Source organism: Eptesicus fuscus, chromosome 2 (assembly GCF_027574615.1).
Source record: "Eptesicus fuscus isolate TK198812 chromosome 2, DD_ASM_mEF_20220401, whole genome shotgun sequence".
NCBI classification, from domain to species: domain Eukaryota; kingdom Metazoa; phylum Chordata; class Mammalia; order Chiroptera; family Vespertilionidae; genus Eptesicus; species Eptesicus fuscus.
The window spans coordinates 63,943,695-63,959,585 of record NC_072474.1 but is presented as its reverse complement, the minus strand read 5'-3'; the positions used below and the strand labels follow the sequence as shown (position 1 = coordinate 63,959,585).

General features: G+C 50.2%; 1 protein-coding gene across 1 annotated transcript in view; it reads right to left on the bottom strand.

Moving 5' to 3' along the window:
• SCD5 (stearoyl-CoA desaturase 5) overlaps positions 1-13,766 on the bottom strand; it is a 143,405-nt gene extending 129,639 nt beyond the window's left edge. The window contains exon 1 of the mRNA XM_008143616.3: positions 13,535-13,766. Coding sequence (XP_008141838.2) covers positions 13,535-13,766 — 232 coding nt within the window. The remainder of the gene's footprint in view (positions 1-13,534) is intronic.
• Positions 13,767-15,891: the final 2,125 nt, after the last annotated feature.

The following is a 15,891-nucleotide window of genomic DNA, read 5'->3' as shown; positions in this document are numbered from 1 at the left end:
CTGTCCTATGTTTCTAAAATTATATATCAAAGTAAAAAGTTACAAACAAAATTCCAGGCGAGTGGAGAGTGTAGGCGAGTACGGACGACAATCTTTACTTTTGTGTGTGTTTGAAATTTCCTACCACTGAAACAACTTCCTGTCCCAAGCCTCAGGTGTGGGTTGGGTGGCGCCGACCCTGAGAGCCTAGACACCATTTACAGCATTAGGGGCCAGGAAGTTTGAGCTAAGAGATCCACCTGAATTTGTGGTGCCCTGCTCCACATCTTGTCCTCCCAGCTAACACCAAAAGGAAGTAACTACAATCTTATTTTTACAGTGTCTTTTTTTTTTTTTTCTGGTGATAAAATTAATGCCAATTCTTTCAGGGGAAAATCTCATATAAAGGCAATTATAAATCAGAACGTTAAAATCACCTTTCAGACACACATTGCCACTATCAAAAAAGGAGTTTTTATTAGGACAGAAGAGTTACCTAAAACCTCAGAATTTAGATTAGACTCGAGTACCTTTCATTGCATGGTTTTGAGAATATAAATTTAAGCCAGAATGGCAGATTGCTTTAAAAAAATTCTCATTCAATTAGAATAGAATTGTGAGAGAAGCCAAAGATTATATGGCTCAGGTGATAGCAAGAGGATGCATATGCAGAGGTGATATTAAAAATATCTGACAACCCACAGGGCACCAGCCAATTAAAGCTATTCAGAACCAATGAAGATGTAAGCCTTGCAGCTGATTGACTCTTTAGCTCCTGGGGTGCTGGGAATTCCAGGAGTGTTTTGAAAGGCACCAGCTATTTTAACAATTGACAGAGCAACAGTGGTGCATGAGGGAATATCAGCTCTAATAACTGTGGTTTATCCAACCCTCCTGGGAGCTATGCCAAGGTGAAGTTCACATCCAGTCTATACTATACTCAGAGGACAGTGACTTAATTCTCTCCAGAGCTCCAGATGGAGTCAAGACCCTGGAGTAATTTGAATATCGCTCAAAAATGTTCATGACTCACCCACTTTTCAAGAGCTACTGAGCCAAACACAATGGATTTGATCGGTGGGGTGTAAGGGGGAAGCATATGTGGGCATTATTCACACTGGCTAATAAATATCTCCCGTTGCTTATAGAGACTCCAGGGCAAAACAAATGCTTTCGGGGACACTCAACTGAGTCACAGGCTGAGACTAGAGACGAGCTTCATTATAACTGAAAGATGAAACAGAGGGCCGGAGACCATGGGATACCAGGACACAGGCTTTATTGGAGATCACCTTGCCGGCCGCCTTCCAGAGGGGGAAAGGGAGAGAGAGAGAGAGAGAGAGAAAAGAGAGAGAGAGAGAGAGAGAGAGAGACAGAGACATTGATTGAGAGAGCTTGCCGGGGTGAGAGTGCCTTTTAAGGGGAGGAAAAGAGGGGATGGGGCTTAGGGCACTCAGCCCACGCTGATTGGTGGTTTCATGTAAGGCACATGATTAGGCACCTAGGGATTTAGGAATTGGGGGCTTAGGGTATATGGCAGGTGCTGATTGGTGGTTCAATGTACAGTCCATATAAGGTGTTCAGGAATGTCCGGCTGCAGGTGGATTTTACGTCATACTCCGTCCATCAGTTGGGGGAAGGGAGGATCTATCAATAACCATCTGCAGAAGCTTCTATTAAACATATTTCTTAGAGGAATGGATTGAAACACTACTCCATGAAACAGTTAAATTTTAGAAATTCATTTCTAATTTCATGCATGGAACTTTTAAAGAAGAGCAGTTTCCCTTATCTACCTATGCCAAGAGAACACTGCTGGTTACGGTACTAGGGCACATCACCAACTGGGTCTTGGGTTTTTTTACACAGAGCCTGGCCCGGGACCATCAGTAACTAATTGTTGGCTTAATAAATGCTTTTCGATGAGGAGGAAGAGGATGCCATTGGAGATGACCTTGCTCCCTGGGTCACAGGTTGCATTTGTAAGCCATTGTCTCTCCAGGGAATCAGGCTGAAACCAACACAGTCAAACTGTAAGTGTATGATGATATTCATAGAACAGGTGGTGATATAGGAAGAAAACAAATTTAAAACTGAGTTCTAAACTCTATTCTTGTCTAGCTTCATTTCCAAGTCCGTTGGTATTAGATTCCCCCCCCCACACACACCCCACTTCAAGGAAATTTCACTCTCAGAAAATCACCACATCAATGTCACCTTCAGATATGGAGAGTGATGACCAGCTCCTGATAAAGCCACCCAACCACCACCCACAGGGACAGCGCCAAGCACTGACCTTACTAGTAAGTACCATATTTGACTTGAAGGTTTTCCACAAATGGCTCCACGACAGTCCTGCTTTACTAGTACATTTTCCCCGTCTGCACGTTAACATACAGTTTTCCGAACTCTCTAGCCAAAGGCTATTGTTTTGTTTCCCTGATCACATGGGTAGCAACTTCCTAAGCAAAATGCTTCTTTCTAGGTTGTTTGTGCAAATAGAAAGTACCTGCTGGGCCGTAACCGGTTTGGCTCAGTGGATAGAGCATCGGCCTGTAGACTCAAGGGTCCCAGGTTTGATTCCAGGTCAAGGGCATATACCTTGGTTGCAGGCACATCCCCAACAGGGGGTGTGCAGGAGGCAGCTGATCGATGTTTCTCTCTCATCGATGTTTCTGACTCTCTATCCCTCTCCCTTCCTCTCTGTAAACAATCAATAAAATATATTTAAAAAAAGAAAAGAAAGTACCTGCTGGGTGAGTTACGTGGACTTTTAAATACCCCACAAAGTCGAATTTGAGGCAAGAGAACAGAAGTCTGGCTGTGACTTCATCACTGAGGCTCTGTGTCACCTGAAAGATGAAGACAATGAGCCACCAAGAAAACTATCAGTTTGGAAACACAGTGTCACCAGGGAAAACCTTGGGAGAGAATGCATCCTAAGTCACTCGTTTTCCCGTTCTCTGTGCCCAGAGCATCCTTCTCCAGCCCGCCGCAGCCCAAGAAAACCCAGGAGAGCAGCAGGGAGCTCTGGAGGATAGGGTGGCACACGGGGAGGACACAGGTGCAGAAGGACATGCCAATTTCTGGGGCATGGACAGAGGCCTCTCACTCCCCAATCTTTCCCCCAACGTTACATGGAAAGTTCTCTACCAAGGGAAAAAAACATTTTTGCCATTAAGAGATAATATGCAAACTTCCCTTAGGACAGTGATTTTTCAACCTTTGTCATCTCGTGGCACACATAAACTAATTACTAAAATTCTGCGGCACACCAAATCAGATTTTGCTGATCTGACCCCCCAAAAAAAAGTATAATTTTGATTCATGCACACTGGACAGCTATTGTGTTGGCTGTTGTCAATTTTCTACTTGACAATCTAAGGGAAAAGAGGTCAGTGCCCCTGACTAAATAGTCAGGAATACATGTTTTAAAAAATTCTTGCATTGCCCTAACTGGTTTGGCTCAGTGGATAGAGCGTCGGCCTGCAGACTCAAGGGTCCCAGGTTCGATTCCGGTCAAGGGCATGTACCTTGGTTGCGGGCACATCCCCAGTAGGGGGCGTGCAGGAGGCAGCTGATCCATGTTTCTCTCTCATTGATGTTTCTAACTCTCTATCCCTCTCCCTTTCTCTCTGCAAAAAAAATAAATAGCCGAAACTGGTTTGGCTCAGTGGATAGAGCGTCGGTCTGCGGACTGAAAGGTCCCAGGTTCGATTCCGGTCGGGAGCATGTACCTTGGTTGTGGGCACCTCCCCGGTGGGGGGTGTGCAGGAGGCAGCTGGTCGATGTTTCTCTCTCATCGATGTTTCTGGCTTTCTATCCCTCTCCCTTCCTCTCTGTAAAAAATCAATAAAATATATTTTAAATAAATAAATAAATAAATAAATAAATAAATAAAATATATTTAAAAAAAAAATTCTTGCAGCACACTGGTTTGAAACTTGCTGCCTTAGGAAGAAAGGCCACACAGTTACTAAATTCATTCATTCACTTATTCCTTCATTCATTCACCCAACACTGTGTATGTTGAGCAGAGGCTGTGTGCTGGGTCCTAGGGAGGCAGAAATGCCATCAAATGGCTCAGAGCTTTGTGGAAGAGGCAGACACTGACAACTCACTGTAACGACAGCAGGATCGGAGACAAGCTCAGGGCGTAGAAAACAGAGGGGAAGAGGACACTGAGATATGAAACCAGAGCCCTGGCCAGGTTAGAGCGTCGGCCCACACACAGAAGGGTTGCGGGTTCGATTCCCGATCAAGGGCACATATCTGGGTTGCAGGTTCAATCACTGGTCCCAGTCGGAGCCCGTAGGGAAAGGCAACCAATCGGTGTCTCTCTCTCATGTGGATGTTTCTCTCTCTCTCTCTTTCTTCCTGTCCCCTTCTCTCCCTCCCCCCTTCCATTCTCTCTAAAAATCAATGGGAAAATAGCCTCAGGTGATATATACATATATGAAACCAGAGTCGTTCCAGGGAATGGAGGTGACACCCAAAGTGAAGGTCATGAGAAGGTCATGAGAGGGGGCAAAGGAAGCCCCTGGAGCAGAGGTGTTGGCTGCCCCCGCAGCCATGCCCTCCTCTTCCTTGAGCAAAGCCTGGGTTTTGTTTGGCTCCTCACCACCATCACCCCAACCCCATGTAACCCACTGGCCAGCCCAGACTAGGCTGGATCCCTTGCCAAGGGCTGGTTTAAGAAGGGACTTGGGACACGATCCTGGAGGTTAGACTTGAGGAGACATCAGCTGGGAGGCAACCAGGAAAGATTTTTCTCCCTGATCCAATGAGACCAGAGGGCAACCTCTCTCGCCTTCCGTATGACACTGCAGTGACCCCATGTGCTGCCGGGAACTCGGGCAGCCATCTGACAGCTATGGGGAAAACTAAATTCAACAAGGGCACCATGGCAGACATGAAACCTGCTCTCTGATGACATTACTGAGTCCTCCCAGAAGTGGCCAGCCTCAGTATTTCCTATCAGGGACATTAGAAAACTTCCCTATCAATTAAGCCGTTTGAAGGTGAGTTTTGTGCTACATGCAGCCTAAAGCATCCTAACGGACACAATTGGCTTCACAATTCTGTGGAAGGTGGCCCTCCCCCGGCCTCCTCCCTTTTACCCGTTCATCGGTTAAACAGGCTGAATTCCCCAGGGCCATGCACAGAGCCTCCGTTATTTTCCCCCAACTCTATTTATGAGAACAAAATTAATTTTCTAGCCCATGAATTAAACATGGCTGCTCCGGCTGAAAGGCTTTAGCAATAGCCTTTGGTTGGCAAGAGAATCAGATCCCGACATGTTTGTTCTAAACACGCTACACGGAGGCAGAGGGTCAGTGGGAATCAGAGGGGAGTTGGAGGGGAGGCGAAGGGTAGGCGGCCATGAAAGGAAACAGGATGAGTTGACCAGTCCCGCTCATACCCAGCTTCTCTGAATTGTCAGCCTGTGGCTGGGCAGCAGGCTGGGGAGCGTCTCTAACTTTAGCACGTGGATAAATCATCTGGAGATCTTATTAAACTCAGGTTCTGATTCAGAAGGTCCTGGATGGGGTTTGAGAGTCTTTACTTCTAAAGACCTCCCAGATGGTGCTGATGCTGCTGGTCCCCGGACCACAGCCTGCGTGACCCACAGAGCCCTCCAACTAAGCACCAGGCCCTGCAGTGACCCCAACAACTGTGGAAATGGGGAGCAGAAATGACCATCCCTGAAATGTGCATTAGTGAGAACCAGCTGCTCAAACTCAGGTTCAAGGAAGGAAATGAAGTGAGAGCACCCCCCCTCCACACACACACACACACACACACACACACACACACGCACACCTTTTAGAAACACAGGAAAGAGTCAAGAACAGAGGAAGAAGGGGACCAGAAGGGGGGCACTCTGGGTGTGGTATTTGGGTACTGTTATACCCTTTGGGGCATTTTACTATTTTAGGCCCAGGACAGAAACTGAGTCTGTGGCATCAAATGCCCTGCTAACACAGTATTCCTACCCTCACCTCAGCGGCAGCCAGCCTGAGGGGCCCAGCTCCAATTTGCCCCAAGGTCTTCCCCGAAAAACTTCAGGCTCACTCAGCCCTCCAGTATCTGGTCTAGAAATCTGGCTCCAGGCCGTTCTATCATAGCAGTAATCGTTGGTGTGGGGGAGGGCTAAGGGGAGGAGGCGAGAGTCAGGCAGAGGTTGAAGGGCAGCCTGCCCACAGCCTGATCTCCTCCCTGTCCTGTCGGCCCCACCGAGTCCTCCTGGCCCTGGTCACCGCAGACTTGCCGAACCATCAGTCCGTGAACCTCCCTGTCTGGCTCTCTCCCCGCAGGAGCTCTGCCCACGCTGTTCCCTGTGGCTACAATGCCATTTCTCCCAGCCAAGGGCCTCCTGCCGAGCTCCATGGCTACCTCCCCCTCCTCCCAGCTCCCTGGGCTGGTGCTTTGTAACTAATGCGGCCTTGGCAGTTACCACCTGTGCGCCTGTCTATCTCTCTAACTGGCCCCTGAGTGCCACGAAGTCAGGGGTGGTGCCAGGGCCCCGCAGGTAATGGGTGAGTAATAAATATTATTGAGCAAAAAAATTAAATCACGATTCTTACCCAGCTGTGCATCAGAAATACCTAAATGGCTTAAAAAAAAAAAAAAAAAAGCCAGAACATCACTCCTAGAGACTCCAATTCAGTACATCCCGATGAGACCGAGGCTTCCTAACATTTTAAAGGCTCCCCAAGTGATACTGCTTTGCGGCCACTTTTGACGGTCATATAAACGGGAGAAATGAATGAACTGTGGATGAATGAATGTGGCTGCAGGTTCACACACAAAAATGAACACACAACAGGCGTGTATGAGGGAGGACAGCTGTGGTTGTGGCCACCAATCCATTTCCAGGAGAAACAAACCAGAGACAAACTGCTGTTAGCCCTGGCCAGGGCTTTCTGATGACCAGGGGGCAAGCTGGAACAAATACCAGCCTTCAGAGGATGAGATAAATGCGAGAAGGCAGGACAGGAGCACTGAGGGCACGTGCGGCTGAGGCGCGACAGCTAACAAAGACTCTTGCCGGCATCCTGACCAACTTCTTTCCTGGGATTCTTTCATTTCCCTCCAGCTGCTGGCTGGACTGTTATTGCCCTCACAGTGCAGTCGGGGGCGCTGAGGCTCAGGAGGGAGAGTTTCCTGCTGAAGGCGGAATTTGGGGGGCTGGGCTTGGAACTCAGACCCTCTGATGCCAAAGCCCATACTCTTAGCCCCAGGGCTGTGGCACTTCCATAGAAACACGACACGTCGCAGCAAAGGGACACATGGACTGCATGCCAGAGACTACAGAATGCCCCAATAAATGCTCAACGCCTTGGCCGGGTGGCTCAGTTGATTCGAGTGTCGTCCCGTGTACCAAAAAGCTGCAGGTTCAATCCTCAGTTGGGGTGCGTACTGGGCAAGGGTGTAGATGTTTCTCTTTCACATCGATTCTCTCTCTCTCTCTCTCTCTCTCTCTCTCTCTCTCCTTCTCTAAAAAAAAAAAAAAAAAAAAAAAAAAAAAAAAAAAAGGCAATGGAAACATATCCTCAAGTGAGGATTAAAAAATAAAAATAAACGCTCAACAAGAATAAAGCCACCCAAAGATGATGCGGTCTTTTGTAAAACCTTAAAGAAACCACCACGGCTGTGTCTTTTTGTAAATCCATCGATGGCTTTTCCAAGCACTTACTGCAATTTTATGCAACACGCAAAACTAGGTGAGGTGAGAACTGAAGCGTTATGATCAAATATGTGGGCTTAAGGGCTGTGCCTTCCATCGGAGCCACAAGTGCTACGGCCTCAGCCAGTCGATGCAGTCAGTGCAGGTTTCACGGCAGACGCCTCCGTCGTGGAGGCAGGGATAGTACAGAGTCCTCTGGCAGACCCTGTATTATATGCCTGTTCTTTTTTTTTTTTTTTAAATATATTTTATTGATTTTTTACAGAGAGGAAGGGAGAGGGAGAGAAAGTTAGAAACATCGATGAAAGAGAAACATCGATCAGCTGCCTCCTGCACACCCCCTACTGGGGATGTGCCCGCAACCAAGGTACATGCCCTTGACCGGAATCGAACCTGGGACCTTTCAGTCTGCAGGCCGACGCTTTATCCACTGAGCCAAACCGGTTTCGGCAATATATGCCTGTTCTTAAAACAACGTTCACTCAGTATTACTGTCCCCACTCCTCAGACGAGAATACTGAGGCCGACAGGCTGGAAAGGGACATATATGACGTTGGACTAAGTGCCCATGCCGGGATTCCAGCCCCGGTTTCTACTCTGCTCCACTGTTTCTCACTTCATGATCACAGTGTAGTCTGCAGTGACCTTGACAAACACTTTTAGAAAAACAGTGAGCTGGTAATATTAACCTCAACCTACATTTATACCTGTCGGGACTATAAAGCCAGCAGAAGCACGCTTGATTCTGTAGGTTTTGCTGCCCTCTGGCCTTGGGTAAGGCTTTTAGTGCTTGCCCATTTATTAAACGTGCAAAAGTGGCAACAACGATGGGCTGGCAATTACAGGCTTTACAAGGAAGATTCATTTACGTTTTTCAGTTTTTTAGTAGTTTAACTCAGCATTTTAAAAAAAATTATAAAGAGAACTCAAGGAGACGGGGGGGGGGGGGGGCGGGGAGAGGAGAGATACGGGGGGAGGGGGGGGGTCAAAACTGAGATCCTAAAAGATTTAGAGAAACGATCTGGCCCTGTTTCTACTGCAACAGTCTCCAAAGAAAAACACGAAAGACCAGGTGAGTTGTCAACCGAACAAAAAATATTCTTATCTACAAAATAGTGGCCTTTTGGAGGGAAATAGAATGGAAGAAACGGACTTGGGGAAGGAGGAAAGACAGAAGGGACTGTGTTCCTTTCTCTTTGGGGACTTTGGGAAAGCCAGAGCGTATTTTCCACGCAGGAGGCAGTGTAGCCAAGTGCTGTGCAGGCTTTGTAGACTGTATTGTGCTGCAAGAGGGCCTACTTCCCTTCTACCTAGGGAAATCAGCTAGGGTTAGGTCCGATAATAATAATGGTGGCTGACAGTACTGTGAGCCAACCAAGGGCCAGGCTCTGCGCTAAGTAATTTATATATATTACCTAATTTGTGATTTCAATCTTCTTGAATTTGTAGACTTAGTCCATGTCCTAACACGTGGTCTATCTTTGAAGATGCCCCATGTGCACTTGAGAAGAATGTATATTCTATAGCAGGCATCCTCAAACTACGGCCCGCGGGCCACATGTGGGTGTTTTTGCCGTTTTGTTTTTTTACTTCAAAATAAGATATGTGCAGTGTGCATAGGAATTTGTTCATAGTTTTCTTTAAAACTATAGTCCGGCCCTCCAACGGTCTGAGGGACAGTGAACTGGCCCCTGTTTAAAAACTTTGAGGACCCCTGTTATAGCTTAGGGGTGAAATGTTCTGAAGATGTCAATTAGTGCCATCTGATCTAGTGAGTCATTTAGGATTTCTGTTTCCTTGTTGATTTCTTGTCTAGAAGATTTATCCAATGATGTTAATGGGGTACTAAAGTCCCCTACTATGATTGCATTGCTGTCATATGTTATCTAATTTAATTCTCACCACTTTGTGAGCAAGTAGTGTTAATATACCCACTTTATAGGCGAGAAAGCTGAGGTTTAAAGCCGTTCATCGCTCCAAGGCCATGAAGCTGGTAAGGTAAGTAGGAGAGAGGAATTCACATTCAGATCTGTCTCTCTCTCTTGAGCCTTTCTCACTCTGAAAACCTGGAGGCAAGACAGAAGTCCATGACCCCACATTCTTGGTCTCCTCGACAACCTTAGGGACTTGACAGAAAAAGTAGCACAACCCCGCAGCCATCAGGACCATCCAGGTGGCGGGTGCAGGTTACCCAATGCCTGACCAAAGACAGCTCATCTTTGGGCAACTCGCAGTATTGGCCAGAATTTGACTGACGGACCAGCACTTTCCAAACCCCAGCCTCTCCTGACCTCCCTGGCCCCAGACTGCTTTGTTAATCCCTGCTGCCTCTCAGCTTCCTCCCCATAGGCTGAATCCCACTCAGGATTGGCCAGCTGCTCCAGCACCAGGGATGCCAAAGAATCCTATATTGGCCTAACAAAGGCCATGTTTGCCCTGGGCGGCATGAAAGAAGAGGGCAAATCACTGTTTTGCATGCCTGGTACTGTCACTGACGTTGTCCTGTGAAGGGACAAACCCCATGAGGTCACCATGAGACACTGCCTTTACCCCTGATCAGGACGTGGGTGACATTTCCAGAGAAAGCAGAAAAGTCCCTGACATTTCTGGAAACCAAGAATCAGAAGGCCTGGACACAAGCCGGGGCAAACCTTTCTGGGAAGGAGTCCCAGGAATTCTACTTTGATACCATGACTGCTGCTCCTCACTCCCCTGCGTCTGCTCCTCTTGGGACTCAGGGCACGTACTCGCCGCTCCTTGGGCCAAAACCCTCAAAGCAGGCACTTCTGTGAGCTCAAGCCTTCAGGTTAAAATTGTCCTCCAATGGAAGTTTGCACTCTGTTCTTGAAACTCATAAACTCACCCCTCAGGACCTGTGGGCAACAAGAGCATTCCGTTCTAAGCTTGCCCGCTCAGAACACGGCGACGATAAGGAAAACAACTTGCTCTCGCCCCAAGAACAGCCGTGAAAAGGTGGGGGTTAGGCGCTGGAGGAGGTGGGACTGAACCACCTGATGGATCTCTCATGGATGACATTTTACCACCATGCCAATTACTCTCCGCACACTGCGCACCGAACATCCTCTGCTGGATGCACTGCATGGATGCCTCCTGTTTCCAGGGCAACCTCACCTGGGTTGGGGAGGCGGCAAGCAGTGGATGGGCGAAGCCTATTTCCTCAACAACGTAGGTCCCTGAAGTGGATAAACAGCCTACTGGGGTGCATGAATTCAGCCCAAAAACTAGATAAAGCCAGAGAGGGAGGGGGTAAAAGAGAGTCCAGGGGCGGGGGGGAGGGGGAGTTTATGGGTCAAGAAAACAGAGCTTCCTCTGAAAATAACCTTGAGTGGATGGTGCCCCTGGCCTTCCAGTTGCCCTAAATATCCTAGCCACAGCACAACCGATCTTAGCAGGTCTTTGTCCCTCATTTCTTCTCTCACAAGATACCCATCAGATAAGATTCATTTGTTTGGAATGTTCCTAAGTCACAATTTTGAAACTAGAAATTACAGCCTCCACCATTGCCTGCTCTTTTTCTTCTTTCTTTCTTTTTTTAAGGATGCACTGAAGCACAGGTAGGGAGAAAATCAAATTAACAGAATGGAGCCAGGGCGGTGTGGCTCAGTGGTTGAGCATCAACCTATGAACCAGGAGGTCACAGTTTGATTCCCCATCAGGGCACCAGCCTGGGGTGCAGGCTCGATCCCCTGTGGGGAGCAAGCAGGAGGCAGCTGATCAATCAGTCTCTCTCATCACTGATGTTTCTATCTCTCTCTCTCCCTCTCCCTTCCTCTCTCTGAAATCAATATAAAAACATTTTTTTAAAAAAAGAGAGAGAATGGAGCTGATGAAAAGTGGCTAAAGCAGAAGACTATGCAGGGAGGTACAAGGATGGGCTTTGGCTACATCCCCACAAGGAGGAAACCAGATTCCTTCAGTGTGCTTACTTCTCCCAGGAACCTGGAGGAATTTGGGGCCAAGGGATGGTGTCCTCTGGCCAAGGTCTTTCAAAACAAAGATTCTGCCTTCACCACAGAGAGCAGCCTGGACAGGGCAGAGATAATGTAGCAAACCTGAAGAAGAGGCCTTAGCCTTGTGGCTCCTGGTGGAATGCCAGAGTCACTGGGGCTCAGTGGCTGCACCGAGTGGAGCCCCAGACATGTAAGATAATATTTTAAGTGCTCACCTTGCCCCGAGCTCTCTCTGACACATCAGCTATTAGGCTGAGCCCCAACCCCGCTCCCCCAGGCAAATGGGCCTCTGAAGTCCAACAGTACTGCCCCTGGAGGGCGAGGGAAGAGCACCATGGAGGCTCTGGGGCACTAAAGGCTTTGGCTGGCAGGTAGAAGTGTGTTCACGGATTCATGGCTGGACATCTTACAGTTCAGTCGTTTGGAGAGAAGATGGAAGACAGACCAAAATTAAACCAAAGCAAAACAAAGACCCTGGCGAAAAGGACACAGAAGTGAGGAGCTGCATTAAGTGGAGGAGGGCTGAGCAGGGGGTTACCCAAAGCTTTTAGGGGACTTTAAAAGTCTTCATGATTCCCAAAAACACACGCCCCTCTCACCATTTTTCGACTCTGCATCCCCCCTCAGCCATGCCACCTAGTACCCAGGGTCTACAAGAGCGGGGTCTACAGGACTTCAAGGAAATCATTATCAACCTAGCATTGAAGCTGGCGCTATGTCAAATAAGCTTTGCAGAAAGAGGCCTTATTTCTTCCTTCCTCTTCCCCTCTGGAAATAAAAGTAGGTTGTTATTTCTCCCGCCCCTGTTCCTTGATGATCTCAAAAAAAACGAAGCTGGAAGCGCTCCTTGGAGTACTCGGTCTGTGTCTCGGCCCAGGATGTCAGTGCCTGCGCGTTTAGTCCCCGACTACTGCCGGGATGGTGATGGATGGCCAAAACCAGTTGGTGCTGGGGGGGTCTTTCAGGTGATTCATAGGTCAGCGACTGGAATCACATAGGACAAGCAGAGCACTTGGGATCGAGAGAAGGGAAAGGAGTTGGGGGGGGGGGGCGGTGAACTCCTGGGCTCCCTCGCCGCTGCAGCCGGCAGGTGCTAGGAAGGAGGTGGCGGGAGAGCCACAGGTGTGGGAATAGACCTGCCCGCACGGATCAGAGGGGTTCCGGGCCTGGAGGGGTCTCTGCGTGGCCACAATCCGAGCTTAGTCCTGGGGGCAGAGCTCTCCCAACGTGAGCTCCTTGTGTTCACCAAGAAACTTCTGGGGCCACAGAAGTGCAATGGGCACAGAAGATCACGGAGGAGGCAGGGAAGAGGGGCCTTGCAGGGGCGAGGGAGAAGGCTGGTTTCTTCCATCTCGTGCGCGAAATCGAGACTGTCCCTGGGTCAGATCTCTCCACCCCACCCCCACCCCCTCTCCACTTCCTTTCTCGTCCTTAACTCGGCCCCAAGGTCCGTGGCCAGCGTAGGACACGGAGGAGCCGAAAGGCGGCAGACAGGAGAGCCCCTGGGACCCGCTCGGGCGACACCTTCGGCCCGCCTGCCCTCCGGGGCTCAAAGCGGAGTTCGGCGGGTGCCCAGCGTCTCCCCTCGCGCGCCTCTCTGCGCACAGCGGCGGCGCCGCAGGACTCTGGGTCCCTCCCGCTCTCCTTCGGGGAGCGGACCAATGCGCCCACTCGGGCAGACCGCAGCGGAGGCAGAAGTTGAAAATATCTGGGCAGGAGGACCTGCCCGTCCCGAAGGGAGGGCAACTGCAGGCCAAGGGGGCCGGGGCGCCTAGGGCCGGCGAGAGGAGAGCGGAGGGGGCCCCGCACCGCGGGCAGCAGACCCGCGACTCCGCGCGCTCCGGCGCGGCCTCGCCACCGTCCGCAGGGAGCAGGGGGCGTCCGCGGGACTTACCCCAGAGCAGGGTGAGCGGCTTGGCTTTGGGGATGAGCACCAGGGAGTACACCGCGGCCAAGTGGAGCAGGCTCATCAGGACGACGTTCCGCCAGACGATGGTCTGCCGCGGCTCGCGTGCGCCCGGCCTCTCCGGACCGCCGCCGCCCTCCGAGTCCTCGACCCCCGCGCGGCTTTCCTCCGCGGCGTTGCAGAAGGGGACCTGACCCCGATCGGCGGCCCGGCCTGGCATGGCTGGAGAGAGGTGGGCGCCGGCGGCAGGGCTGCAGGCAGCAGAGCTCTGAGGGCGGGGATCTCTCCGGTGGGGGGCGGGGGCTTCTGCCTTATAGGGGGGGATCTCCACACCTCCCGTCCCCGCCTTCCCGGACCTTCTCCGGTTCCTTCTCTCTTCTTCGGCGCTCAGCGTGGCCTAAGGATGCCAACCTGAGAGCCTAGCATCTGTTGCTGGCGCCTCACCCATGCCGCTGCCGGGGCTGCGAGGAAGAGGGGCGCGCTGGGGCGGGAGGGGGCGCGCAGGGGCTGGGGGGAGGCCGGCGCGCGCGGAGGGCGGCGGGGGAGGCAGTTCTCGGAGGGAGCCGGGAGGAAAGCCCTGCATGGCTACAGCCAATCACGGTCGCCTTTGGGGCTCTTAAAGGGAAAGGCGCCCCCTCGGCCCCGGCGCCCGGGCTCCGCTGGGCCGGCGGTCGGCAGCCTGGACCCCGGGGGGTGGAGGGCGCGGGGGCGGGGAGTGAGGAGGTTTGAGGCTCCCAGGACAGGGAGCCTGTTGAGCGGCTCACAAGAAAATTACCTTTCCGTTTTGAAAAGCCTTTTTTTTTTCTTCTTCTTCTTTTGAGGACACAGGCCACCATGTTGAAGAATTTAAAATACCTCGACCCAAGTTCAAGGCCAGATCCGAGATGAGAATCAGAACTCCCGGTGTCCGCCGGTTTTAGGGCTCCTTGGGCCCGTGACAGGATAGGAGGCAGCCGCTCGGCTCTTAGACGCACAGTAGGTGCTCCGTTAGTGCCTTTTAGAGGATGCCCAACTTATTTGGGGGGCTGGTTAGTAACCAGCAGTGCCCTGCCCACCGCGCAGCCCGTCGGCGGCGCGACTGTTTATGGCAAATTTTCAGCGGGAGCACCGTGCTTGTGGGCTGTCTCCTCGGCCCTCCGTTAATGGAACAGTACCTTCAAGTCAGCACCATTGAGAATAGGGCTTTAGGAAAAAAATCACCCAGGACGTCGTAAGGACATTAACCTGTGAAAACGCCGTGCCTGCTCGTTCCTCTCCTCCTGATGCAGATAACTTAGAGCTGTCCAGAGAGAGCCCCGATGGCACAGAAATGCAGAGAGGGGTGCGCCGGACGTGCGGGCTGGCAGCAGAAGAAAAAGGGCTCATCCCCGAAGCCAGGGTCTCTGAGTTCTAGTTCTAACTCGCCCTGACCCAGCTTGGCTCTCTAGGGGAAGCAGAGCTAATCATTATTTCTTCCTTTCAGCTTGCAAATTCTAGAAATGTGAACGGGAAGGGGTGCCATTATGTTGACAAGCAAAGCTGATTTTATTATTATTATTATTATTATTATTATTATTATTTTATTACCCACTGCTAGGAATCCTTTCCAGGATTCCAGGAGGGGGGGGGGGGGGGATGACTGCATGAAAGGGCCATAAGCATCCTACTGTTACCAGATTTGAATGGGTTCAGTTACCCAAGTAAAATAATGTCTAATTTAAAACTGAAGCCAGGTATGTGTGGCTGTGGAATTGTGGCCACTTAGCAAGAGTGATGGTGGTGCTTCAGATGGAGCTGAAATTATAGAATGAAAGGAAACCTGAGAACCAGATAAATGTCAGCTCTGTCTAAGGACTAGTGCAACAATAGGACATGACACAGGAGGGTATAAACTTCATCAGCCAGCTCAACCTGGGCTTTATAACAAACCACGTTTTCTTCTCATGCTCCCTCTGCTCCCCACATATTCCCTGTGGCTCTCCAGCTCAGACTATCCTTTTTCCTGCAGTGGTCAAAAGTCTCTCTATGAGTCATTAGAAAATGACTCACCCAACCCTCACTAACCATTCAATCATTTGTTTGGCTTTATTGGGCACCTGCTATGTGCCAGAACTACTAGTGGCCACTGGGGATACAAGAATGAGGAGGATGGTCTCTGCCCTCAAGGAGCTTCCCATCAAGGAGGGAAGACAGATCAAAGAAATGTAACTTCTTGGTCATGACTTGGAAGGACAGGAAGTTTTAGTCCATTAGCAGAAAAAAAAATTTTTTTATTAGGAATCAAAAATACATACAAAGAGTCCAGGGGAGACAGCAAAATAGTTTTGCTTTTAGCTGGCCCTTGGGTGCTTTATCTATTAGATAAG